General features: G+C 35.9%; 1 protein-coding gene across 4 annotated transcripts in view; it reads left to right on the top strand.

The window, feature by feature from the left end:
* CPED1 (cadherin like and PC-esterase domain containing 1) overlaps positions 1 to 26,834 on the top strand; it is a 425,597-nt gene that overhangs the window by 165,416 nt on the left and 233,347 nt on the right. For all 4 annotated transcript variants that reach the window (XR_011976874.1, XM_072652906.1, XM_072652904.1 and 1 more), the window contains 4 exons: positions 13,388 to 13,530; positions 15,492 to 15,564; positions 17,481 to 17,648; positions 25,335 to 25,439. Coding sequence is in view for 3 of the 4 variants with exons in the window: in XM_072652906.1 (XP_072509007.1) it covers positions 13,388 to 13,530; positions 15,492 to 15,564; positions 17,481 to 17,648; positions 25,335 to 25,439 (489 nt within the window). In the remaining variant the exon portion in view is untranslated. The remainder of the gene's footprint in view (positions 1 to 13,387; positions 13,531 to 15,491; positions 15,565 to 17,480; positions 17,649 to 25,334; positions 25,440 to 26,834) is intronic.

Here is a 26,834-nt window from a genome sequence, read left to right as displayed (position 1 = left end):
CCAATTAATTCAGTTTTTTCAATGGCTTACCCTAAAGGAAGTCAATTATCAGTGAGCTAAAACAAATGGTGAGAATACTTATACTCTTAGATCATTTGGCTTAACAAGAAGCTCATTCTTAATTCATGTAATTTGACTTAGGTTGCAAAGAAATTTTCTCAGTTTTTCCAAAACGTAATGATTAGTCTACAGGAGTGCTCAAGATTGTTGGATTGACATTTTAGAAAAGTAGGCTAAAGGGCATTTATTTGGGAATGCCAACAGTTTTGTCCCCTTTCCTATCATACTCTAGTAATGAATAATTCAATTGCATTTCAGATAGCCCCTACATTCCTGAATGTAGTGCCATCACATGTGCAATGGCAAATTCTACACGTTAATCACAGTAAAGCAGCATAGTATAATGAGAAACAAGCTAGCTTTCAAGTCAGAAGATTTAGGTTCCAGACCTGGTTTTGCCACTTACCAGTGATCTGGTTGCCATTTACCACTTAATCTTTCTCATTCTCCAGGTTTTTCATCTGTTACATGAGGATTATAACCCTGGCCCTGACTACCTCACAAGGTTATTTTGAGGATCCAGTGAGTTAATGTATATCAAAGTGCATTGTAAACTAGAAAGAACTAGAGAAATGTTAGGTATTATTATTGTTATCTGGATGGAAAAGTATATCCATTCATGCAATTGTTGAATTGAGCAATTTTCCTCTCTTTGCTCAATAAAACTTTCTGTCTAGAATTTTGATCTGTGTCTCTACTAAATAACAGCTCTTACCATGTCTATGAAGCTTACTGGCTCTTATTTTTTCCTGCAGTATTAGGAGCAGCCTCAGATAGATCTAAAGTACAAGACCATGCCTTTACCCACAAAACCATGGCTACAACCCTCTCCTAATTGAACATACCACTCCAGACTTGTTTATGCAAACACTCTACTCATGTTTGCATTTCCACAGGCATGTGTTCTTTCTGTGCCTCCTTCCCACATCCCACCACCTCCTTTCCCCAAACTGAAAATCTTTTACCAGCCTGTAGTAGACCTTTATGGGCCATCATTCACAATATTCTGTCTGTCTGTCTGTATTCATCCTTACTTTTCGAAGAAGACCATGACATCAGAGAAATGATGACATGACTTGCACTTTACTTTGAGAGAGAGGGGGCTGTGCAGGGTCACCAACCTCACTTTCTCCTCCTGAGCCATCTGGGTCCAGTGACCAGATATTCATCAGAATGACTGGAGATGGCCCAGGATGCAATGGGAGACCTTGGCCTTTTTAGGCTGGCCTTTTCAGGTACTTACTTAGAGGGAAGTAATGCCCTTTGAGCAAATAGCCTCTTTAGGAAGTAGTCAGGGAATGGCCCTTTTAATGAACAAAAGAAAAAATAATTAAATCAACAGAAGCTGTTACTAGTGATAATCACTGTAAGCCAGCCATTAAGTGGAGCTTGAGGCAGTGACCTATTGTTGTCCAGCCCATGGACTTCAGAGTGCACTGAGTTTAAGGTTTTGGGAATGAGAAGGAAGGAAGGAAGGAAGAAAGGAAGGAAGGAAGGAAGGAAGGAAGGAAGGAAGGAAGGAAGGAAGGAAGGAAGGAAGGAAGGAAGGAGATCTAGCCAGTAAACCCCAAAACCCCAAAAGAAGGGGAGAGGGAGATAGAAGGGAGAGGATGAGCTAGGTTACCCAGTTAGCTGGGTCTCCACTTAGGCAACTTGGTCTACTCACAGTCTGTGTTTGTCCTTCATTTTTGAAGAAGACCATGACATCAGAAAAATAATGACATGACTTGCACTTGACTTTGTTTTGAGTGAGGGAGGGCTGTGCAGGTCACCAGCCTCACTTCTCCGCCAGAGCCATCTGAATCCAGTGACCAGATATTCATCAGGATGACTGGAGATGACCCAGGATGCAATGGGAGACCTTGGCCTTTTTAGGCTGACCTTTTCAGGTACTCACATCATTTCTCTGATATCATGATCTTCTTCAAAAATGAAGGAAAAACACAGACTATGAGTAGACCGAGTTGCCTGAGTGGAGACCCAGCTAGCTGGGTTACCCAACTCCTTCTCTCCCTTCTGTCTCCCTCTCGCCTTCCTTTGGGGCTTTGGGGTTTACTGGCTAGATCTCCTTCCTTCCTTGCTTCCTTCCTTCCTTCCTTCCTTCCTTCCTCCCTTCCTTCCTTCCTTCCTTTCTTCCTTCCTTCCTTCCTTCTCATTCCCAAAACCTTAAACTCAGTGCAATCTGAAGTCCATGGGCTGGACAACAATAGGTCCCTGCCCCAAGCTCTGCTTAATGACTGCCTTAGAGTGATTATCACTAATAACAGTTTCTATTGATTTAGTTATTTTTTCTTTGGTTCTTTAAAATGGTCATTCCCTGACTACTTCTTAAAGAGGCCTATTCACTCAATGGGCATTACCTCCCTCCAAGTGAATTCACAGTATTACCTTGTATCAAATGCCAGGCAGTTGAAATGAACCTCATTTTCATATTTGAAGTCGGACAGCTTCCAGAGAAGGCAGTTATTAATATGCCATGAGCTAGTATTGGATTGTGCTATTTTCCCATTCAAAAAATTTCATGATACCATGGTCATGTATCCATGTCCACATGGAGCTCTTAGAGAAACCATTGTTGTAGCACTCACTAATCCATTCAAATAAGTTAGTTCAGCCAGAAATCATATTTGATCTGTTCCAGGAAAGTGTCTGGCAGTTTGACTAAATGAAAGAATCAACTCATTGCATCGGTGTTTTTTAGCAACTGTATACAATGTTCAGAATTACTCATTAAGTAGACTATGTGTATGTATGTATGTGTGCATGTGGGTATATGCAATAGGCATTACTATGTGCTCTCCTTATTTTATCTTAGTGTGTCATGTATATTTCTCAAACATAAACTTGGTTATAATTTTGTCTTATAAATCATGTTTTGAAGAGAACTTTGAATTTACCTTTATTATTTATGATAACAGTCAGCATTTATAAGGGACTTTATAAGATTTATGTATTTATAAGATTTGCCAAGTATTTTACAGAGGGGAGTTTATATCATCTCCCTCTCATCCCTTGTCTTTGGGGATGAAACCGTTCCAAGTAGGTGCAGGAGACAGCCTGGTCACTGAATCTAATTTAAGAAGTAACTAAGCACTAAAACACCAACTATGGTAATAGGGAAACATTTTGATATTCCCAGTGTTCTATAAGTTTCATAGGTGGTTAAGCTGCATCTGATTCTGAAAAATCATTTTATGAATGATTCTACTGTAACCATCTTTTTTGAGCCTTCAGTCAAATGAAAACAGGTTAACTCAGGGGAATATGGTTGCTGGATTGAATGTATCTGTGAAAGCCTTTGCAAACTCATTTCCAGTGTCAATATTATTCTTTATTCTCTATAGATAAAATTTTTATCTCTTGCAGAGTGAAATCTAAACAAATTTTAGTGGACTTTGGTAAGTTTCCATTCTGTTCAAACTTACACAGAATGGTTCAACTACAGTTGAACTTCAAGTCAGAAATTTAATTTAATTTTGAGGTTTCTTTGATAACATTATTTCCTTTCTTCTGAATTTTCTTATTACGCCTTTAGTTGTTAAATATTTTCTATTAAATTAAAATACCCCCTTTCAAAAGCAAATTTCAGTAACTATGTCCTTTTTATGAGTGTCTTCCAAGTCCCCAGAAATCATTTTAACTGCCATATTTTTAAAATTGAAAGCAATAGATAAGCACATTGTTATAAGCAAGAAAATTATGTTCCACAATAACATTCTGGACCATTTTCTCTGGGATACTATAATGTCAAGGGATGCCTTAGATTTTTAAAAATTGCCCCATTTGGATCTGTCATATAAAAGTTTTCTACATTTTCTTTTACTCTGTACTCACTTTTATTTGCCTTTTTCTCTGGAATGGATTCTTTATAACTATGTATACTTATATACACACATAATACATGTGCATATACATGTGTGCAATGTTAATCAGAGAGTTAAAGATCTTTCCCACTCATTAATGAACCTGCCCATTAAAGAAAGCTTGATTAGGAGAGACAGACACCTTTTGTTAATTTTCTAATGAGGCACTGGTTCTCAAGGACTGTGATGCCCCCTGGTGTATAAATACACTGAGGTGAGGTTTTACTTGTGGCTTATGCATTGGAAGTGTTTGTTTGCCCAGATGAGACTCTGGGTAACCATTAAGGAGCCCCTCAGCTTTGAAAACCCAGATGTTGGTACTTCTTTCCCTGGTAGCTATATACATATGGTCAAACAGTTGGATCTGTCTGTTGATCTCGTGATGTATGTATTGCTTATGGTCAGACAGTTGGAAGCCCTGTTCATTGATTACTATTTCTTTGTATTTTCTCTGAAGTTTAGGGTGCTAACTTTTTCTCCTGCACTAAGTGAATGATAATATGCTTGATTAAAATGATTGTTGACCCTCAAAATTTGCCTCTCCTTTTAGAAAAGCAGATCTAAGAACCTGTACAGTAAGCCCTTCTGTGTATGTCTGGGTGCTTGCTTTTACAATGTGTGTATGTGTAAACCCACATGTATGTTGTGAGAAGAAGCATGACTGAGTGAATAGGGAGCTAGCTTCTGAGTCAAGAAGTCCTTAATTCAAGTTTCATCTCTGACACATACTGGTCATGGGACCCTAAGCAAGCTGCTTAACCTCTCAGTCAATCCAGACAATCCTCTAAGACCACAAATTACATGTAAGTTACCCATCTGCATTACTGGAGGGAGTTTGTACATTCTCAGACCTTCTATATCCCGATGAAATCACAGGTTTAGGTCTGGACCAAAAAACATGTACATATATGTATATAATTTAATATTATTTAATTAATATTATTATTTTAATTTGCATTAATATTATATTATTTTATTTAAATTTATTTAAGTTGTCTGACTAGATAGATGTTGTAAAAGTTCCAACCCTTACCAAGTTATCCCTTTAAATACATGAGATAAACAAATGGTGACAGTTTGATTCCCTGATTTTATGACCATTATCTTTCATGCGCATTTTCTGTGGTTGCTAGGACTGAATTCATTTTATACCAACTTTGTGTTGCAATTTTCATTGAAGATGGATGATAAGCAATTTGTAAAAAGTGTCACATTAAAATATTTTAAGGTCTACTTTTATTTATCTTTGCCTTGCTTCTAAAGCACCTATCTCCTTAAGAATTTCTAGTTTTATATTAATAAATTTTAAAAACACCTATTAGATGCCATTTAATGGGGCACATGGGAGTCCTGATTGATTTTAAAATTCTCTCTCACTTTAGGGTTATAGATTTAGAACTAAAAAAGGAACTTCAGAGGTTATCCTATCTAACCTGTACTTTTTACAGATAAGGAAATTAGGACCCAGAGGGATTATATGGTTTACCCACATTTGCATTGGTAGAACCATAGTAAAGACAGGATTTGAACGCGTAATCCTTTGATTCTATACTAAACTGCCTCTGTAATCAATCATTTCTGAACTCTTTCCATTATTTCTCCTTGAATTCAGAAAATCCCTAAAAAAATGGTGTTCTAGGCCATGATTTCAGAAATATATAGGACACTTCCAACCTACTAGACTCTACCTATGCTAGGTAAAGAAACTTTTCTTGGAAATATAATGAAGCAAATAAAACAAGACAGTATCACAATGATAGAGATATTTGTGTTATTAAACAGGTAAAGTAAGCAATGTCGCAGGATCATAGCTATGGAGATCCTTAGAGATTCTTTAGTCCCATTTCCTTCATTTACAGATGAGGAAAAGAAACCAGAAACATGCAATAATTCTTCCAGAATTACATCACTAGTCATTAGAAGAGAAAACATTCAAACTCAGATTTCCTCCACCCCAAGTCATCGACAAACATTTGTTATGTGCTGAGATATAAGGAAAGACAAAACAAAACAAAACAAAGAAACAATATATCTCTGATCTCAAGGAGCTCATAGCTTGTCTTTTCATTATACCATAGTACACCCAGGTCATTGCCTTCTGAAGAGCTGGGTTTTTTGTCTAATAAGTTATTCACCATCTAGGCATGGAAAAAGATTCTCATTTCTTTGAGTTCTAAAATCTAGGCCATTCATTTCAGGGCAGGTAGAAGAGCCTAAGCATGTACGTAGGCCAAACAGGCTACTTTAAGTAGCCTTCCCCATCTGCTGCCTTCACTCCTACACTGGTGTCACTGAAGGAAGGCAGAGAAAATTACACTATAAATTTATAACCTCAACTGGGCCCTCACTGCTTCAAGGAAATTTATTAACACCTGCATAATTAATTCACTATCCCATTCACTACTGTTTCTCTTCTAACCTTTTCATTCTTCCTTAAATTTTCCATGGATCCTCTTCCTCCTCACCCTCTTATCTGACAACTTTGTCTCATCATTTTACTGGAAAAAAAACCAAACCTGAGGTTATTCACTGAGAACTCTTTAACCTTTCCTTCTCACCTTAAATTATCCAGATGCTTTCCACTACTATTTCCTCTTTTACCTGTGTTTTGCAAGAAGTGGCCCGTCTGGTTATAAAAATGTGCATACCCTTTGACCAGCAATACCACTTCTAGGACTGTATCCCATAATAGATCATAAAAATGGGGAAAGGAACTACATGTACAAAAATATTTATAGTAGCTCTTTTTGTGGTACCCAAGATCTAGAAATTAGGGGATGCCCATCAACTGGGAAATAGCTGAACAAGTTGTAGCATATGAGTGTAATGGAATACTATTGTGCTATAAGAAATGACCAACAAGCAGACTTCAGAAAAACTTGGAAAGACTTATAGGAACTGATGCTGAGTGAAGGAAGCAGAAGCAGGAGAACATTGTACACAATAACTGCCACAGTGTGGAATGACTGACTTTGATAGGCTTAGCTCTTCTCAGCAAAGCAAGGACCCAAAACAATCCCAAAAGATTCATGATGGAAAATGCCATCCACACCCAAAGAAAGAACTATGGAGTCTGAATGAAGATTGAAGCAGGCTATTTGCTCGCTTTTTTGTTTTCTTTTATTTTTTCTTTCTCATGGTACCTCCCATTAGTTCTAATTCTTCTATACTCCATGACTAATGTGAACATATGTTTAATAGGAATGTATATATAGAGCCTATAACAGATTGCATGCTGTCTTGGAGAAGGGGGAGGGGAGGGAGATGGAGAAAATGTAAAATGTGGAAGTGAATGTTGAAACTAAAAATTGATTAATTAATTAAAAAAAAAAGTGGTCCTTCCCCTTGCTAATACTAACCCCTTTAGATACACAAGTGATCCCATTCTATCCTGTCTTCTCCAACATATTGCCCCCCTCTATCACTGCCACCCTTCCACTCATCTTCCATCTTTCCCTGTCTACTTATAGTTTCCCTATTGCCCATAAACATACCCATGTCTCCCCAGTCCTAAGAAAGAAAAACAAACACCTCATTTGATCCTTCCATATCTGCAGGCTATTGTCCTAAATCTTTTCTCCCTTTTATGTCTAAACCCATCGAGGACAAATACAATAAATTCTTCTGCTTCCTTTTCCTCTCACTCTTTTCTTAACTCTCCCCATTTTAACTTCTAACATCATTCAATCTAAATTTCTTTCCGTAAAGTTACTAGCAATCACCTAATTGCCAAATCCAATGGTTTTTTCTTAAATCTCATCTTTCTTGACCTCTCTGCAGCCTGTAACACTAGTGACCACCCTCTTTTTCTTGATACTATCTTTTCCCTAGGTTTCTGCAACACTCTCCTGTCCTTGTTAACCTCCAACCTATCTGAGCTCTCCTTCTCAGTCTCCTTTACTGGATCTTCATTCAGGTCTCACCCACTAAGAGCGGATGTCCCACAGAGCACTGTTCTAGGCTCTCTTCTCCTTTAATACTATTTCACTTGATGATGCCATCAGCTCCCATGGATTTAATTATCATCTCTCTGCTGATGATTCGTAAGTCTGTTGTAGCCCTAACCTATCTTCTGACCTATAGTCTTGCATCTCCAATTGCTTATTGGACCTCATGAACTGGATAGAATGTACACATTCTGTACTCAACATATCCAAAACTGAACTCACTATCTTTTCACCCACATTCTCCTCCCCACTTTCAAACTTCTATATTACTGTCAAGGGTAACTCTTTCATCTTCAGTGACATCCTAGGTGTCATCCTCTACAAATCACTGTCTTTCTCCCCCCCTACCCCGCATATTTAATTTGTTGCTAAGGCCTGCCAATTTTACCTTTGTAACATATCTCACACATAACATAGCACATATCTTTCTCTTCCAATACTGTTACCACCTTGGTGCAGCACTTCATCACTCCATGTCTGGACAAGTTTAATAACCTACTGCTGGTTAGTCTCCCTGCCGCAATCCTCTGCCTACTCTAGTACACCCTCCACTCAGCTGTCAAAGTAATTTTCCTAAAGTGGAAGTCTAATTATGTCACCTAAACCCTGTCCCCTCCCCTCTCTCATCCCCCCCCCCACTCAACAGTGATGCCCAATCTCCTCGAGAGTAAACTATAAATTCATTTTTTGCTGTTCAAAGTCCTTCAAAATTTGTCCTCAACTCTTCTCCCCACCCCCAACCACTTCACTGACCTCCCTGTTATTCCTTACACAAGACACTCTGTCTCCTGACTGGGTATTTTCACAGACTGCCCCCCTCTCTGGAGTACTTTCCCTCCTTATGTCTGACTTGTGGCAACTCTGACTTCCTCCAAATCCCAGCTAAAATCCCACCTTCTACAGGAAGCCTTTCCTGACCCCTTTAGGAAAAGCCATGGACACAAGTAATCAACCAATCAATAAATTCTTGTTAAAATCCTACTATGTGCCAGACAGCATATAGATACCAAGTGAAAAACTGCTAATCTAATATCAAATTAGAAAAGCAGGTTCTTTTTGAATTTTACTTCTTAAGGACCATTTTCCCCTTCCTTTTATATCTTTACTGTAAATATTGGCAACTGTTTACTCACATTCTCTTATTTCCTGATTCTGATCCTGGCTTCTTGTACCAATCCTTCCCTCTACAATTCTTGCATTGAAGTAAAGATGGAGAGAAAAGCATTCCATTTCTCTGATTAGCTTTAGTTCCGTTCTCCTATTTTTGAGGGACTAAATGCTTTAGAGCATATCTTCCCATCCATTCTCAGGCTCTTTTCCTATTTCTTTCTTTCAAAGTTAATTATGTCTTAATTTCAAGATCTACTACCTTAATTAAAATCACTAGAGACCATAAAAAGTGAATATTTCCTTGAATTTATAAGTTTTTTATTTCCACATCTTTAATTTCACAGCAGGGATCTATGTTCAGCCAACACTTGGTTGTGCTGACATTTATAATTAAGACATATGGCCCTAAAACTCAGAAATAAACTATCCTCTATATGCAAGCAGTTTCCAAGTCCTGTTAATTCCACCTCCACAAATTCTTTTACATCTGTGCTCTGCTCTCCACTTGCACTGCCATCATTACAATTTAGGCTCTCATTACTGCTCCCTCATACTATTGTAATAGTGTCCTAGTTGATGTCTCTCCTTCCATTCTCTCTGCTGTCAAATTCATGCCTCCTACAACTGTCAAAGCAATAGTGCACAGGTCTCACTGTATCACTCCTCTAGTTCAAAGCTTTTGGTGTGTCTCCCTGTCACACACTGGATAAAAATAGTCTTCTTACCTTGGCAATTAAGGCCCTCAACAACCCATCTCCAAGTTACTTTTCCAGTCTTTTTTCACACATTCTATATTCCACTTAAACCAGACCACTATTACCTAATCATGTCTTACTTTTTCCTACTTCTGTATGGTCCCAGAATTTCTAAATTGTAAGGGACTTCAGAGGTCTGCTGGTCCTACTCATGCCTGAATAGGAATATGTTCTATTATATACCTGCTAAGTGGTCCACTGGCTTCTGCTTGAATATCTTAAAAATGGAGACTGCTTCCACATTATTCAAAAGAAACAACATAGGTAAAAGGCTATCACTGCCGATTAAGAAAATATGCTTATGAAGAAATCAAAGGATAATGTAGGGATAGGAAGGTCTCAATATTGAAAAGAAAAATACAGAGAAACAATTAAAATGGAGTTGATTAAAGAGATTGGTGTGAGTATACAGGTAACTCTTTGACAGTTTTAAAGAGACATGTACAGAACATAGAAGTGAGACTAGGTAAAGGAGAATGACTACAGAAGCTTGACATGGTCTTCATAGGAATAGTGCCAATTGTGCTGAAGTTGAAAGTGAGCTGACAGATAAAAGGTAAACTAAAGATAAAAAATGCGGGTATTGTACTGAATTAGGAAAGAGAGAAGAATCAGAGAAGAAGCTGGATTTCAAAGGAAGGGAATTTACTTGTTTTTTTTTCTGGAATACAGACAGATCATCCACCTGGAAAACACACACACACACACACACACACACACATACACACACACACGGATAACATGAAGATGATATCTGAGACTAGTAGATAAAAGAAAGTACCTATCAGTCCTTAATGAGTTAAAGTCACCAGATCAAAATGAACTATTACCCAGGATTCTAAAAAGACCTGGAATATGTGCTTTATGAGCCAGAATCTTTGAATGATGGTGGAGAATGAGTTTAAGTCACTAAACAAAGATGAACTATTCCCCAGGCAAAACTATAGGTCAGAAATTTGGGCTTTGATTTCTAGTGGAATTCAATATTATATTATTAAAGGTATTGTAAATGAACATCTAGAAAAGAGCCAACATGACCTGAAGAGCAGGTCACTCCAGCCTAAACTTGTATTCTTTTCTGACGCAGTTTCTAGACTAGTAAATCAGAGGTATTTGTTATTATGGGCAGTGTGACTTAAGTGGATTAAGAACATGAAAAATGTGTGAACCTAAAAGAGATTCAATTTCAACTAGGAAAGGAATCTCTTGTGAAGTGATCCAGAGATCTGTGCTTGGCTGTTTAACATTTTTTTAAACAATGTCTATGTCAGAGAGCATAGATGCCATACTTATCAATTGTGCAAATAACCAAGAGCCAAAAGGAATGCGTAACATGTCAGATGAGAAACTGGAGGATCTGAAAAGATCCTGACAGCCTAGCATATTGAGTTAAATCAAACATAATAAAACAATATGGAAACATGTACGGCTCTCTACTTGAGTTTAAAAAAATGAAGCTCACTAATAAAAGATGAAGGAGTTGTGGCTAGATGATGGTTTATCTGAAAAAGATTTGGGAATTTTATTGGTGTGCAAACTCAAAATGAGTAAATAGTGAGCTATAGCAGCCAAAAAGGCTAATGTAGTTTTAGATTAAATGAAGAGAAGTATGGCATCCAGACCTAAGAAAGTGATAGTCCCATTGTACTCTGTTCTGGCCAGACCACATTTGGAATGTTATGTCCAATTTTAGGCACTGAAGTTTAGAAAAGATAATGATAAGCTGAAGAATATCTGAAGGAGAACAACCAAGTAATAAAGGGTTTTGACACTGTGCTATATGAGAATCACTTAAAGGAACTGGAGATTCTTAATCTAGGAAAGAAATTATTTAAGTGTATATGTGACAGCTGTCATCATATATTGAAAGAGTTTGGACCAGTGTCTTGCCCAATGCCTCACATATCCAGACGCTTAATAAATTCTTGATTAATTCATTGGGTCCTTCTTGACTGGAATGCTTTCCTTCCATATTTCCACTTGTGAAAATACTTCTCTTACTTCAAGGTCCGGTTCAGGTGACCCTCATCCATCCACTCATTGCCTCCATAAAGCTATAGCTGATCTCCCTATATGAAAGTCATCTCTTCCTCCTGTAGTCTCTTGTATAGACCTTTCTTTGCTCTTGTCACATTCTACTTTTCATCAAACTCATTTGTATATGTCTTAAATGCCCTAATAATAGACTTTATGCTCCTTAACTGTAGAGACTACATTATTTTTCATTTATCTATCCCTAGTACTTAGTGTAGGACCTTACATATATTAGGTCTACACATTTTTAGGCATTGAACTGAAGATAAACTATATAGTCATGTGCTATATAAGTCCTTGTTGCCACACTAAGACTATTAAACTTACCTTATATAAATATTATGAAAATATTTAAATGGCTAATACATTAACAACATTAAACTGCTGTACTAATTATTTTTAAATACCAAAGTGAAATGTGGTGTGTAACTATTACCTAGAGAACCATAACTCTACTTTTTCTTCAATTGAGGTATTAAAATTCCTAAACTTAATTTTCAGTTAGTTTTCATTTGGCCACTTAATTAGTTTATTATTTTTCTTTAGTGAGGTTGGAAGTTGAAATAGAAAAGGGAGAGAATCCTAGTTACCTTCTGCTAATAAAGTTCACATCTCATTAGGCTCTGATTTTTCAGCTGGTGATAGCTTTTCAATCTTGTACTTGATTGTCTTGGGGCAAATTTTGTTTTCTGTAAGTTAAGGATACATTTCACTTTTACTACTTCCCCCTGGCAACCTACATTAGCCTTTGCCTATTTTTATCAAAAGAAGGAGGCTTGCAGTATTATGTAGGCAAGAAGGATTCAGTTTGCTCTTCCAAAAAGGTCAGGAGGTTTTTCTGGGAAAGATTTTTCTTCTTCACCTTTGTTGTATTTTGTTTAACCAGAGAAAGTCTATACATCGGTAAGACAGAATTTTTGTACTTTTTTATTTTTCAGACATGTTGACTTGAGACTTATGGTTGAGTGTTCTGAAGAGATGATATATTTAAAGGTTTCAGCAAGTGAAAATAGTAGTCTGTGATCACAGATGTAGAGATTTCCAGGCAGGTCTGTTACAGTAAAATAAAAGGTACAAATTTGAACTTTTCTGCTTTTGTAGAAAATAAAAAGGAATTTTATCCAATTCTTTCTGTCTACTTGTTGGCTAAACATAGTTCTAAGAAAAAAAAAAGACAAGAGATCTGACTTCAAGTGGTTAGGCCCATAATAGAAAACTGAGTGGAGGATGGTGTTGATTTTTCTTTTTACATTCCCCCGCTCTCAAATTACTTTTATTTGGATATATTTAGTTGTGATGTTTATGTGATTAGATGCAGTAAAATGAGACTGTAATCATGGTATGCAAATTAAGAGAAATTTAAACAGCTTGGCATTTTTTGTTATATTTTTGGGATGTTTTGAGAAATAATCACAAGGGACATTGCCAACTTAAGGCATTGTAAATCAAAACATATATTAGAAAGACAAATGAGATGGATGATTTCACTTATTGTTGCAAGTTTTTTATATTTTTGGTACAGACAAAAGCTTAATTTTTAGAGAAATACTTTCAGTGGTCACCGTTAAAGTGATGTACTTTGAGTTTCAAAAAAATGAATGTGTTCCTTTGTTCACAGCTGCAAACATTTTTTGAGACATTCCTTCGGGTCAGTTCTCCTCTCCAGGCCTTTGATAACATGAAGGAAGCTATAAGTAAGCTTCTGCTGGCAGCCGAAGCATTCAGTGAAACATCTACTTTGGGACCAAAGACCATCAAAAGGTAAATAATAGAACAAATCCAGGGCCTTCATCAGGATGGGCTTTTGCATCAGGGTAGGCTGTTTACAGGAGCAGACCTGGGATCTCTGCTTCCCTGGTTGCGTCATTCCTCTCTTTCAGGGGATGCTTCCTGCCTTGTCCACTCTAACCCACAGCAGCAGCCTCATCTCAAGATATTTTCTTCCCCTCATTAATATATCAAATGATTTTCCCTCTTCCCTTGCTTCACCCTATTCATTGCCCAGGTGCAGAAATTGCTAGTAACAGCTCTGAACAAAACAAAACAAAAATTGCCCCCAAAGTGATTTTTATAGGTAATAAATGTCAATAGAATTATACAGCAAAATCGTGCAGCTAGCTAGCAAAGTGGATAGAATGATGGACCTGGTGTCAGGAAGACCTAAGGTCCAATCCTGCCTTAGACACGACTAGCTGTGTGATCCTGGGTAAGTCACTTAACCTACCTGCTTAAATAAGAATAATAATAACGCCTACCTCCCATGGTTGTTGTGAGAATCAAATAAGATAATATTTGTAAAGCACTTAGTACAGTGCCTGGCACGTAGTAGGTACTTCATAAATGCTTGTTGTCTTCTGTCATAAAAAGCCTGTGCTTCTTTGAAAGATATTTATGATAGGACAAGGAACAACAGGTGAAAGTTTCAGAAAGGCAAATTTAGGAACACAGGATCAGAGACATAATGAGGGGTTAATAAGCTGACTTTATTCTAGCCTTCTCATAGGGTTGCTGATAATGGGAGCACAGCTCCTACAGAATCCCCTAGTTACTCTTCTCACAAGGGTAGGTAGGAACTATAACTCCTACAGGTACCCTAAGTCTTGATGGAGGTCTATAGAGACTAATGAACATTAACAAATTCCCCCAAGTCTGGATGGGAGCCTATCAAGGCATGCACAGCATTCCAGCTTGTCCATTCCCTCCTAAGCTTCAGTGGGGATCAGCTGAGGCAAGCACACGTACATTCCCCTTCTGCATTCTTATTCCCCACTTACTGACCAGTACCTACTTGATTTATAGGGAAACACACAAAGAAGGCAATTTGCCAGCAATAGCGATACAAGTTTACATTATCTCATCATTATACCTCACTGCACAGTTGCAGTGGATGTTTACAACTTTACACACAAGTGTTTATGTTGTTTATCATTATATAACACTGTAAAAGCGTGGTGGAGTTGTTTACAAGCCATGAGCCTGGGAACTAGACGGTTGTTATGGCTATGGATCCTGGAAACTACTATCTAAAAAAGAATAACAAAATCCACCTTACACTGAAATCCACACATATATTTATGTCTATCTTACTTGGTTTATTTCATCAAATATCTTAGAATATATTCAACAATGATGAAAATAAATTTAGTAAATAAAGTTATAGGATTTTTGCTTCAATTTTGTACTCTTTAAGCTGCCCCCATAAAATGCAAGTATATTAAGCTTTGATTTTTTTATAAAGAATATTTTATCAATTTGGATGTATCTAATTAAGCAAAATTGTTCATTAAAAACTTGTATTTACAGAATTCATTGTCTTTAATTCCTTTGTAGCCAAGTATTTTGAATGCCAACCAAAATTGCTTCTGCCTCTCTTGGAAAGATTTGAAATGAAAAATAATGAAAGGAACATTCAGCTTAGGTCAATATTTTATGTCATCATTAAAGAAATCTATCTATTTAATCTTTAGGTTATGGTATAGTGAAAATCTGTTATTTTCCAGATAAGAAAGTTGGACACATTTCTGTCTTCTCTTCAGTCAGTTTTACAATATGGTTTCCAATGCTGGATCTGTGGAATGCTATGAATTTTCAGATCAATTCAATGGGACAGTCAAAACAATTTTCAAATCTAAATTAAACTTTATCATGGTATATTATTGACTCCATTACTTCCCCTTTTCTTTTTATTAATTTATTTTAAAAAATTGTACTTTTTATTTCAGGTGCAAATTATGTTTTCAACTTTTAACATTTGATATTGATTATAGCAGCTCTTTGAACCCATTAGTTCTTCAGGTAAGTATGTTAAAAGCAGAAAATTTTATTTCATGATGAATGATTTGATACTCTCTAAGATTTTGGATGTGTGTCTAGTTTGAATTTATGGCAAATGTATAGTTAGTATCTAGCATCAAAAGCTTTAATGATTTAGTTCTTTTGTAGCATAGGCATAGAGATGCTAGATTCATGTATTCATTTTTTCAATGGACACTTATTAAGTGGCTACGCTGTGGAAGGCACTGAGATTCTCTCACTTGTGTGCAGAAAACGAATTCTATTGGAGTGGGAGTCAGAAGAATGGTATACACACAGAGAAATATAATATTTACAGTGACAAATTATAGATTCAGAGCTGAAAGTCTATCAGCATGTCCAACTCTCTCATTTTACAGATGAGGAAACTGAGGTCCCAGAATGTGAAGTGACTTGCTCAAAATCATGTAACTAATAAATATTCGAGGTATGGATTAAACCAGAGTCTCCCTGACTCCAAATCCAGAAATCTATCAACAATTCTATGTAGCCTCTCAGGAATGCTGATAATCAATAGCTAAATACCAAGAAGAAATCTCAGACTGGTAGGAGGGGAACCAGGAGAGAACTATGCCACAGAATCCACTGGACAGTAGAGTATATTGAAGGAAGAAAAGTCAAGGTAGATGACAACTAGGAAAAGACTTTTGGTTTTAGCAATTAAGATTTCAGTGACCTTTTAGATAACTGTTTCTCCTCAGAAAATGGTTCTCTAAGATCAATTTCAGTAAGCCTAGAGAAAAGACTTTGTTTCTTAACTATTCCTTAATTGCTATTAATAAAACTGGCTTTTTGCAAAGTAGACTTTGAATTAATTGAGAAGAACAGTAGCATTCTTACTCAAAAATAGCGGATAATCTAACCCATTTATTTGTGTGCGGGTTAACCTACCCACAGCTGCTTCAGTCTTCTTAAACTGAAGCTTAAGCTTGACTTGGCCTATATATTTTAAAGAGTTAAGCATTTTTCTGAAAACTTTACACTGAACATAAGTAGCAACATCCAAGCTTATTAAGTAACTATTTGCACTTAAATTAATTAATTTTGGCCTACACAATTTAATTGAATCACTGAGCTTTTTTGAAATTTAATTTTCCTAGTAGGAAACACATGTGAATTGTACTTTGATGCCAATATTATCTGCTCTAATAATAGTCTCTTTGTCTTCCACCTAATTAGATGATTTTTTTCTTTCTTCGTGCCATCCTAAAACAGCTCTCAGGAATTATTTTTAGAAATAGGAAATTAGGACAGTTCATTGGCTTTGTCTGAGTGGAGCCATGTTTTTTTTAGGGGAGGAGGGATGGGAAAGAATAAAACACATGTTGACCCAAATATTCAAAACAGGCAGCTTGAATAGCCCCAGTAAGTGATCAAAATAATTTTAAATTTTCTCCTCAATTTTATGACACTTAAGATTGTTCTATAGAATCTTATATAATGTGACCATTTTTGTTTCCTGTGACTAACACATTTAGTTCAGTAAACTGCATAAAATCATTAATCTCATAATGCTAAAGTTTCTAAAGCAACTTTTTTATATGGTTGATACAATCATTTTTACATATTTTAATTTCTTCTTTTCTTAACTATGCTATTCAAACATGATGCCAGTTGGCATATGATGAAATAAAATATCATTACTACCAAAGAAAGTTACTCTGAGTGGTTAACCTATATGTAGATGCATTTGTTAATTTTGTCACAAATGAAAGAATTATGTGTTTAAAAAACTTGGGACTAATCTATATGAGGTTGCTGTCCTCCAAATAGACCACTAGAGGTCACTTCTGATCTTTAGTTGTAATAGAGTGACATGTCTTGGGAAGAATAATTCTACTGCACTAAAATAAATTAATATAAGCATTTTTGCCATGTGTATTTTGTCTTTTTCAAAGGTGCATGAGCATTTTGATTTTCAAGGTGACAACAATCTTGATTTGGAGGACCAAAATACAAAAGAATTCCTTTTAAGAGACACTTTTAATTTTCTCTTTGCCAATGAGTCTTCACTTTCCATTTTTTCTGAAGCGCTTCAAAGAATTTACAGATCAGATACAATTAAGGTAAGATTATTTTGTATATTTAATATTTCCTCATTTGTAGTCTGTTTTTAGCTATGTAGTCTTGAAAAGAAATATGAATGTTAGCTATTAATGATGATAACATTAATAATTTATTTTAATTCTTACTCTAATACTCACTGGGTTCTTTAAAACCTTCAATTTTATCTGTTAATGAGGATAATGATCTTGCACTACACAATAAATACTCCTGTTCTCTCCTCTTTTTTTCCATATTCTAACTGAGGTAGCCCTTTCCCCTATCAAAGCCAAGCACTTTATATATCCATTTCATCCAATCCCCTTTGGTCTTCTCTAGCAGATTGTATCCTGAATCATCCCATCTCTACCCCTCATCCTCAACCTCTCCATATGTAATAGTTCCTTTCCTACTGCCTTAAAAATTCTAGTATCTCCCATCCTAAAAATAAAACAAGTAACAATAACAAATAAACGAACAAAAAAAAAAACTGGGGGAAAAGGGTGGTAGCAATGTATCTGAGCTTCACAAAACTCCTCCAAATAGACTTAGAAAATGTACTAGACCAATATTGATAATGAAATCCAGGAAACAGTCACAGTGAGTCCTTTGTCCCACCTCATCTTTTCCCATAGGAAGGTGGACAGAGAGATCTGCTGACACTAGGACTTTGTTAGGCCAGGAGCATACCTTGCTGATGCAGAACACTCCAATGGCCAGGAAAAGGCTGTGTACCAGGAAAAGAGGATGTCCTAGATCCATGAGGGATATCCTCAGACCCATACCAGACTGGCACAGGGACAGATGCCAACCAGTACTAGATGCCCACTACCTAGTTCTGATTCACAGATCAAGGGTGAACTGAGAAGGGGAACTGCTCACACGGATGGAATTCCTGAGCACTATACAAAAATGTGAGAAAGTTCAGAAGCAAGCAACAGCATTTTGGCTCAGATCCCTGGAGCAGCAGGAGATCTCAGTTCCAGCATCTATTCTAGTCTACAGAAGAATTGCCAGGCAGGAATCCTAGACCAAAGGGGAGCCTACAGTTCTGTCATTCTGAATCAGTAAAACTTCCTAGACGGCTGATAGGGGTATTGTGTTGTAACTCTGACCGAAACACAAATCAGTAAAGGATATAAAGAAGACATCAAAGCTATTTACAGTCATATGGAAAAATGCTCTAAATCACTATTGATTAGAAAAATGCAGATTCAAACAACTCTGAGGTACTCATCAGAAATGAAAAATGCTGGAAGAGATGAGGAAAAATAGATACAATGATAAATTATTGGTTCAGCTATGAACTGGTCCAACCATTCTGGAGAGCAATTTGGAACTATGCCCAAAGGGTTATAAAACTGTCCATACCCAGCAATACCACTACTAGGTCCATATTCCAAAGATAAGGCCTGGGAGTGGTTCTGTTTTGTCTTAATAAGCTTAATAGAGGAATAGCAAGGGAAGAGGAATACATGGTGGGAGGGAAGGAAAGTTAGGAAAAAATATCTCACATATTTAGGGTACACAAGTAGTTATCTACACATCCAAGGAGGAGAGGCAGGGAGAGCAGCTGACACTTAAATCTCACCCTCATCTGAACTGGTTAAAGCAAAGGAGAATACACACCCATACCCATACAGAAAGTTGGTTACAGAAATATATTTCAATTGACAAGGAAATAGGAGGGGGAAAGCGAGCAGCAGGGAGGGGAATTAGAAGGATGATAGATTAAGAAAGACGTAAGAGAGTCTTAAGCAAGATAAAATCTAAGAATGTACAAAAAATATTTATAGTTCTTTTGAGGTGAAAGAATGGGAATGTGAAGCAATGCCTATAAATTAGGGAATAGATGTACAAGTTATATAGTATATAATGTGATGGAATACTATAGTGCTATAAGAAATGATGAAGGCACTGGTTTCAGAGAAGCCTGGGAAGACTTGTATTATACTATGCTGAATGAAAGAAATAGAATTAGAAGAACAATTTATACAATGCCAGCAATGTGGTTAAAAAACAAACAACTTCTGAAAGAACTAGGAACTCTTATCAGCATAATGAACAATTCTAGAAGACTAATGATGAGACACATTACTTACCTCCTGATAAAGAAGTGAAGGCATTAAGGTGCAGATTAAGACAAATATATCTATATTTACATCTAGCTAGCTAGCTAATTGACCAATGTGTAAATACATTTTGATTAACTATACATGTTTATAACAGAATTTGGGTTTCTTTAATTCTCAAGGTGGGGATGGAATGGGAGGGTGAAAAGGAAGGTTTTTGCTTATTGTAAAGAAAATATAATTTGAAAATCAAAATCAAAAACCCTTTACTAGATCCTACTATCTCCCTCAAGCTATCATTCTCTTTTCCTTTTCTCAGCCAAAGTTCTTGAGAAGAGTTCTATACTTACCATCCCTACTCATTCACTCTTCAACCCTTTCCAATCTGGATTCCAACTTTATCATTGAATTAAAACTACTCCTTTCAAAGTTACCAATAGCTTCTTAATTGACAAAGCTAACGGTATTTTCTAAGTCTACATTCTTCTCGACCGCTATGATATATTTAATTCTGCTGACTCTTTTTTCCTCCTAGGTAATCTCTCCACTCTGGAATTTCATTATACTACTTTCTCTTGGTTCTCCTCTTATCTGTTTGGCTGCTCCTCTATTTCCTTTGCTTTATCAACTGTCATAGAATGCATCCTAACTGCGGATGTTCCCCAAAATTCTGTTTTTCTTCTCCCTCTCAGCACCCATGGTTTAACTACCATCTCTATGCAAATAATGCATACACATATATGTATGTATGTATAGATATATAGTATGTATGTCTATATACATATATGTACCCATACACACTCACATATAGATAAACAGAGATAATTTTCAGCCCTAATCTCTTCCTCTGAGCTTCACTACAGTATCACCAGTTGTCTGGACCTCCTGGAAACATCTCAGACTCAACATGTATAAAACTCAACTCATTATCCTGCCCCCAAAACCTTCTCCTCTTCCAAATATTCCCTATTTCTATCTCATTTTTTTAAATTTCCACATCAAAGACTCATACTATCACATATTGAAGCCTGAAAGGGACCTTTGAGTAGAAGTCATCTAATTCATTTTACAGATGAGGAAACTGAGGCCAGAAAGGCTAAGTGACTTAAGGTCACATAGGCAGGAAATAACAATTAGAGGATTGTATTAGATGGTCTTGAGATTCCTTTCAGCACTCCTATTATCCTACTTAGAGATAGAAGTTTCCAAAATATTAGCAAGAACTTGAGATAAACAGTATTAGCTGCTGTAAAAATTATTAGTCAGTATCAAAATAATTATTTATTGTGCTATAATTCAAGCAGATATTATAATGGGGTAGATAAAGCATATGCCCTAGAATCAGGAGAAATCAGGATTTGAATCTTGCCTCTGACCTACTTCTACTAGCTGTGCGATGATGGACAAATGATAAACCTTCTTGGAGTCTCTATTTCTCATCTAGAAAATAAGCATCATAATACTTATACTACCTACTTTACAAGGTTCTTGTGAGGGAAGTGATTTGCAAACTTTAAAGGAACATATAAATGTGTGTAATTATCATGAATTCTTTGTGATAAATAGGGGTCCCTTAGGAAATGTGTGAAAATGATTCTGAAGTATCTTTCCAAGTCCCCCTTTCCATTTATATTATCCAATTTTCTTAGTCAACCTTATTACTGTCATCATGGAAAAAAGAAAAGACATATTTTAGATCAATATTATCTATTACAAAATCAGAATTAGTAGAAGCTAAATAAAGATGTTAAAATCTGTTTTAAAATTTTTCATCCACATTTGCCTAGGGTGTTACTAATACTGGAACAGGGTATATATTTAGATGTTGCCATCCACAGTACCACATACTAGGGGGCTACTTATTAAATAAACTTAATATTGATTTCACTTAGAAGTTTCTCTCTAAATCTCACAATAGAGAAACTGTTAGAATCTAGAAAGCATTAAATGAATATAAAACGATAACAACCAAAGAGTGAAGATTGCAAATGGGACTGATTTGCCCATGAGAGAAGGGCTAAGGCCCCAGATAGTCAGCTACATGTAGTCTTTTTTGACTTGATGCTGTTTCCTTTTTTATTTTTTACCAAACCTGCTGTCATTAAAGCTTGGAACCACAAAATCCCAAAGTAGTGGTTATCTTGGTACTTTCTGTTCCCAAGAAAGTATAAAAACAAAGAGTGAGAAAAAAAGGTTTGTTGATAGAGAATGTCTGCTTATTTTGGACCTCAAATTGGTAAAGTCATAATTCTACCTTTGTTTTTGGCAAATAACATATCATAACGGGGGAGAGTGTGAAAATGTTCTTCTTGCATCCAAAACCTACTCTTTAAAATCTCCTCAACCACCAAGAAAATTGACATATTTTACCTGAGTTCACCTTGTTAGAGGGTGTTCAAATTTGAAAGTGTTTTCATTGTGGTTCTTGCTACTTACGTAACTTACTAAGCCTTGAGCACCTCATCTATTTCCTAAATTAGTTCAAAACCAAAACAAATCTCTTAAGTGCTTTGCATGTGGTAGGAACTTGATAAATCCTAGAATCTAGGATTGGGTCAATCTAGTGGTGTAGCAGATAGAGTGTGGGACCTGGAGTCAGGAAAACTCCTCTTCCTGAGTTCAAATCCGGCCTCAAACTATTGTGACCCTGGGCAAGTCACTTAATCCTGTTTACCTCAGTTTGCTCATCTATAAAATGAGCTGGAAAAGGAAATGGAAACCACTTGAGTATTTTTGCCAAGAAAACTCCAACTGGGATGAAGAAGAGTCAGACACAACTGGACAACCACACTTTAGAGGTCATGTAGTCTAATCTCATTTTACAGATAAGCAAACAAAAGTGAAAGTGAAAAGACTTCTAAGCAACAGTTATATTCAAGATGTTGTATTTGATACTTTAAGCTTTGCAAGGCACTTTTATCACAATAACCATTTGGGTCAAGTAATATGTATGTGCTATCATACCCATTTTATAAATAAGAAATTGAGGGTTTCTGAGAGGTTTAATAACTTGTCCAACATTTCATACCTAATGTCTGGGACAAGACTGAAAACTAGGTCTCTGCTGATTGACTGAGTCAAATTTTTTTTTCACTACCAGTCTGCCTCCATTATAAATTATTCTTATATGTTCATTCAATAATTTCCCTCCAGATCTTTACTTAACAATACTGTGGAGGTTTCTTGATGTCTGTAGAATGTAACGTGACAGAGGAGTAGAGCTAGAAGAAATCTTACAGTGGTTTGGTGCAATTCTCTAATTGTACTCATGGAATCTATTGCCCTGGGAGATTTATAGAATCATACCATGACAGATTAAAGGTCAGAAGGAATCTTAAATGAGAGGTCATCTAGTCATCTCCTCTCATTTAACAGAAAAGGAAACAGGCCAGAGGCATTGTTTTTTCATATATTTTTATTTAATTAACTATTTCCCAATTAGGATGTAAAACTTTTAACATCTTTTTTTTTAAATTTTGAGTTCTAAATTCTCTCTTCCCCTCCCACCCTTCACCCACACACTGAGAAGGCAAGCAGCATAATATTGATAATACTTGTGCAAATATTTTCATATTAGTCATATTTTAAAAGAAAACAAACAAAAGCCCCAAGAAGAATAAAGTTTAAAAAGTGTGCTTCAGTCTGTAATCAGAGTTCATCAGTTCTCTCTCTGGAGATGAATGGCATTTTTCATTATGGGTCCTTGGAAATTGTCTTGGATCATTATCTTGATCAGAGTAGCTAAGTCTTTCACAGTTGATCATGCTTACAATGTTGCTATTTCTATGTGCAGAGATCTTCTGCTTCTGCTCACTTCACTTTGCATCAATTCATATAAATCTTCCCAGGTATTTTCTGAAAGCATCTGCTCATCGTTTCTTATAGCACAATTGTATTCCATCATAATCATATACCACAACTTGTTCAGCCATTCCCCAAGTGACAGGCATCCCTTTAATGTTCAATTATTTGCTACAAAAAAAAACCAACTTTTATGCATATTTTTGTTCAAATGGGTCCTTTTCCTTTGATCTCTTTGGGATTCAGACCTAGTAAGGTTATTGCTGGGCCAAAGGGTATGCATGGTTTTATATGCCTTTGGGTTTAGCTCCAAATTATTCTCCAGAATGGTTGGACTATTTCACAACTCCAGCAACAGTACATTAGTATCTCAGTTTTTCCATATCCACTCCAATATCTGCCATTTTTCTTTTCTGTTATGTTAGTCAATCTGATAAGTATGACGTGATACTCAGAATTATTTTAATTTTCATTTATCTAATAAATAGTGGTTTAGAGCATTTTTTGCATATGACTTGATAGCTTTGATTTCTTTTTCTGAAAACTGCCTACTCGTACCTTTTGAACATTTATCAACTGGTGATTTGCTAATGTTTTTATTAGCTCAGTTCCCTATATATTTGAGAAATAAGGCCTTTTAAAGAGAAACTTGCTGTAAATCTTTTCCCCCCATTTCCTATTTCCCTTCTAATTTTGGTTGCATTAGTTTTGTTGACTGTCTTATGATACTGCTCCCATGCTGAAGACATCCAATGAGTTAGTTACTAAAAGGTACATAACTATTGAAGAACAATGCAAATTTGTAGCTAGCTCTGAGGGTCAATAGAACTGGAATCAAGTTTTGCTAACACACAATCTAGTTCTCATTCAACTATATCACATTTTTTTGCTTTCTACTATGTTGTGACCTCCTTAGAGCAATAACACATCCTTAAAACATTCTAAAACTCAAGGTATTTATTAAATTCAGAGTTTCATCTTAATCAATTCAAACTATTTCAGACATATGAACTGAACTTTGAAAGAAGTTAAAGATTCTAAGGAGTAGGGGGAAAGGAGGGGATATTTCCACACCTGTATGCCTGAGCAAAAGCATAGAAATCGCACATGAAAGGTCAGGTTCAGGAAAAGGAAAAAGTTATTGGGTCAGTTTGGTGGGAGTATAGAATGTTTGAAGGGGAATAATATGGAAAAAAAATGAAAATGGGTTTGGAGACAGAGCATAGACAACTCAAAATTCTATACTGAGGTGTTTGTATGTTATCCTAGAAGCAATAGGGAGCCAGCAAAGATTTTTGAGCCTGGGATTTCCATGGTTAGAGCTATCCTGTGGAAGAATATTTTGACAGAAATGTGGAGGATAGAATAAAGAAGGGAGAGTTTGGAAGCAAAGAAGTTATTGCCATTGTCCAGGCACAGGGTAATAAGACATGAACTAGGTAAGTATATGGAATGAATAGATATGAGGACACGAATGTGAAGGATGTTGTGGAAATAGAACTGAAAATAATGGGCAACCAAGTGAACATGAAAGAGGGGGCACTGGAGAGGAGATAGGGAAGAGGCAAGAATGACTCCAAGATTGTGAACTTGGGTGACCAGAAGAATAATAGTGCTCTCAAAAAATTCAGGTATATTTGAAAAGGGAACACACATGTAAATATCAGAGATGATAACTGAACCCATGTCTTTAGGAAAATGTCTTCCCATTATACTAGGCTTGTTCACTTATTGATTGGCTAGAAAGACGGATATGGAGTGGGTAGCTACTGAATCAACAATTTTAATTTCTTTTGTTGGGATGTTTAAATAATTTTGTTTGCTTTTTCAATGCAGGATGAAGGATATCAAAATGAACTAAATCCATGCCTCTCTTTAGAGGAGATGAATTCAATTATGACATTCATAAAGGAACTCAAGAGTCTGGGACAATTTCAATTGGTAAAACAAAATAATGCCATTTAAATTATTTTCTATTGCTATTATATTAGTATCATGTTACTGGGTATAAACATATACACACACACACACACACCAATATTATATTGGTATCATGTTACTGGGTATATAATAGAATAACTCATAACACATATAAGTATGCATGTATATATGAACACATATACATATATATATGTGTGTATAATCTTGAATTTAGAGGCATATGTTTTAAAATATTGAAAACTTAAAAATTCAAATTTTATTTCTCAAAGCACAAAATGGGTAGGATCCTTAAAGTTTTGGTTTATGATTTTGCAAAAACAATATTTGACTTATCAAAGGTAGGAAAATATAGAGTTGATGCAGCTGATGATTTTAATTTTCTCTTCTCATGACAACAATGTTGAAGAATTTTTAAGTTTTCCACTAGTATTTGGGGGAATTACTACTTTACCAAAATGTATCCTTTGCCTATTTCCCTCCTTTTTTGTGGAAGATTGAAAATGTCAAACCAATCTAGAGAAGTCTTTAGAAAGTTAATGAATGCCAATTTGTCTAACTCCCCTTCAAAACTGGGGTAGAGGGAAAAAGTGAATGGCTAAAGTTTGCAAAATATCTAAATTAATTCTAGTACAAGGATGACATTTTTTCATAACTTCTGATAATTGTCAGAACAATGTCAAAAGGAAATTTGTTGTGTCCGTATGTGCATTCTTAATTCCTATTTTTCTGTTTCACCCTGCTTTTTATAATTGACTAAATCTGATTTCTAATGACTGTTGATGCATACTCTTTTTAAAAGGGCCAATCTAAAATTCAGTCATTTAAATGAAATGAATTATTAATATAATGATTGTTAATTTAATATGCACAATTTTTAATAAATTTCTGATAAATGATGGATTAAAACAAAATTTATGGTAATATAATAAAGATTAAGGTTAATATCTTTTACTTGATGAATATTGGGACATGAAAATATCACCAATTTACTAGCTAATTTTATTAATAAAGATGTTCTACAATTTGCCTTGGCCTGGAGAAGCTTCTCTGATGAATTCAAAGGAAAGCATTTTCCTCAAAGATGATTCCATCATAAATACCAATTTGGATAAACTCCAAATTCATCATTACCCAGGAGTAAATTAATGCCCATATTTAATAGTATGTTTTTTGGACATAATACAAAGAAAGTGAGAGACCTGGTTCCACTTCTCTTGGAGTTTATGATATTAGATAAGGCATCCTGAATGTAAGGAACATCTCCCAAGACTCTGGCAAGAAAACTTAGAAAGCTGTGTGCTGGGGAAAGAGCAACAGTATCAATTCCTTAACTGTAAGGGTGGGGAGAGAACAGCCACAAATTTCCTTTGTTCTATTGGTATTACTTATTCTCTC

The sequence above is a fragment of the Notamacropus eugenii genome, chromosome 3 (assembly GCF_028372415.1).
Source record: "Notamacropus eugenii isolate mMacEug1 chromosome 3, mMacEug1.pri_v2, whole genome shotgun sequence".
Classification (NCBI taxonomy): Eukaryota; Metazoa; Chordata; class Mammalia; order Diprotodontia; family Macropodidae; genus Notamacropus; species Notamacropus eugenii.
This window is presented reverse-complemented; position numbering and strand designations above follow the sequence as displayed.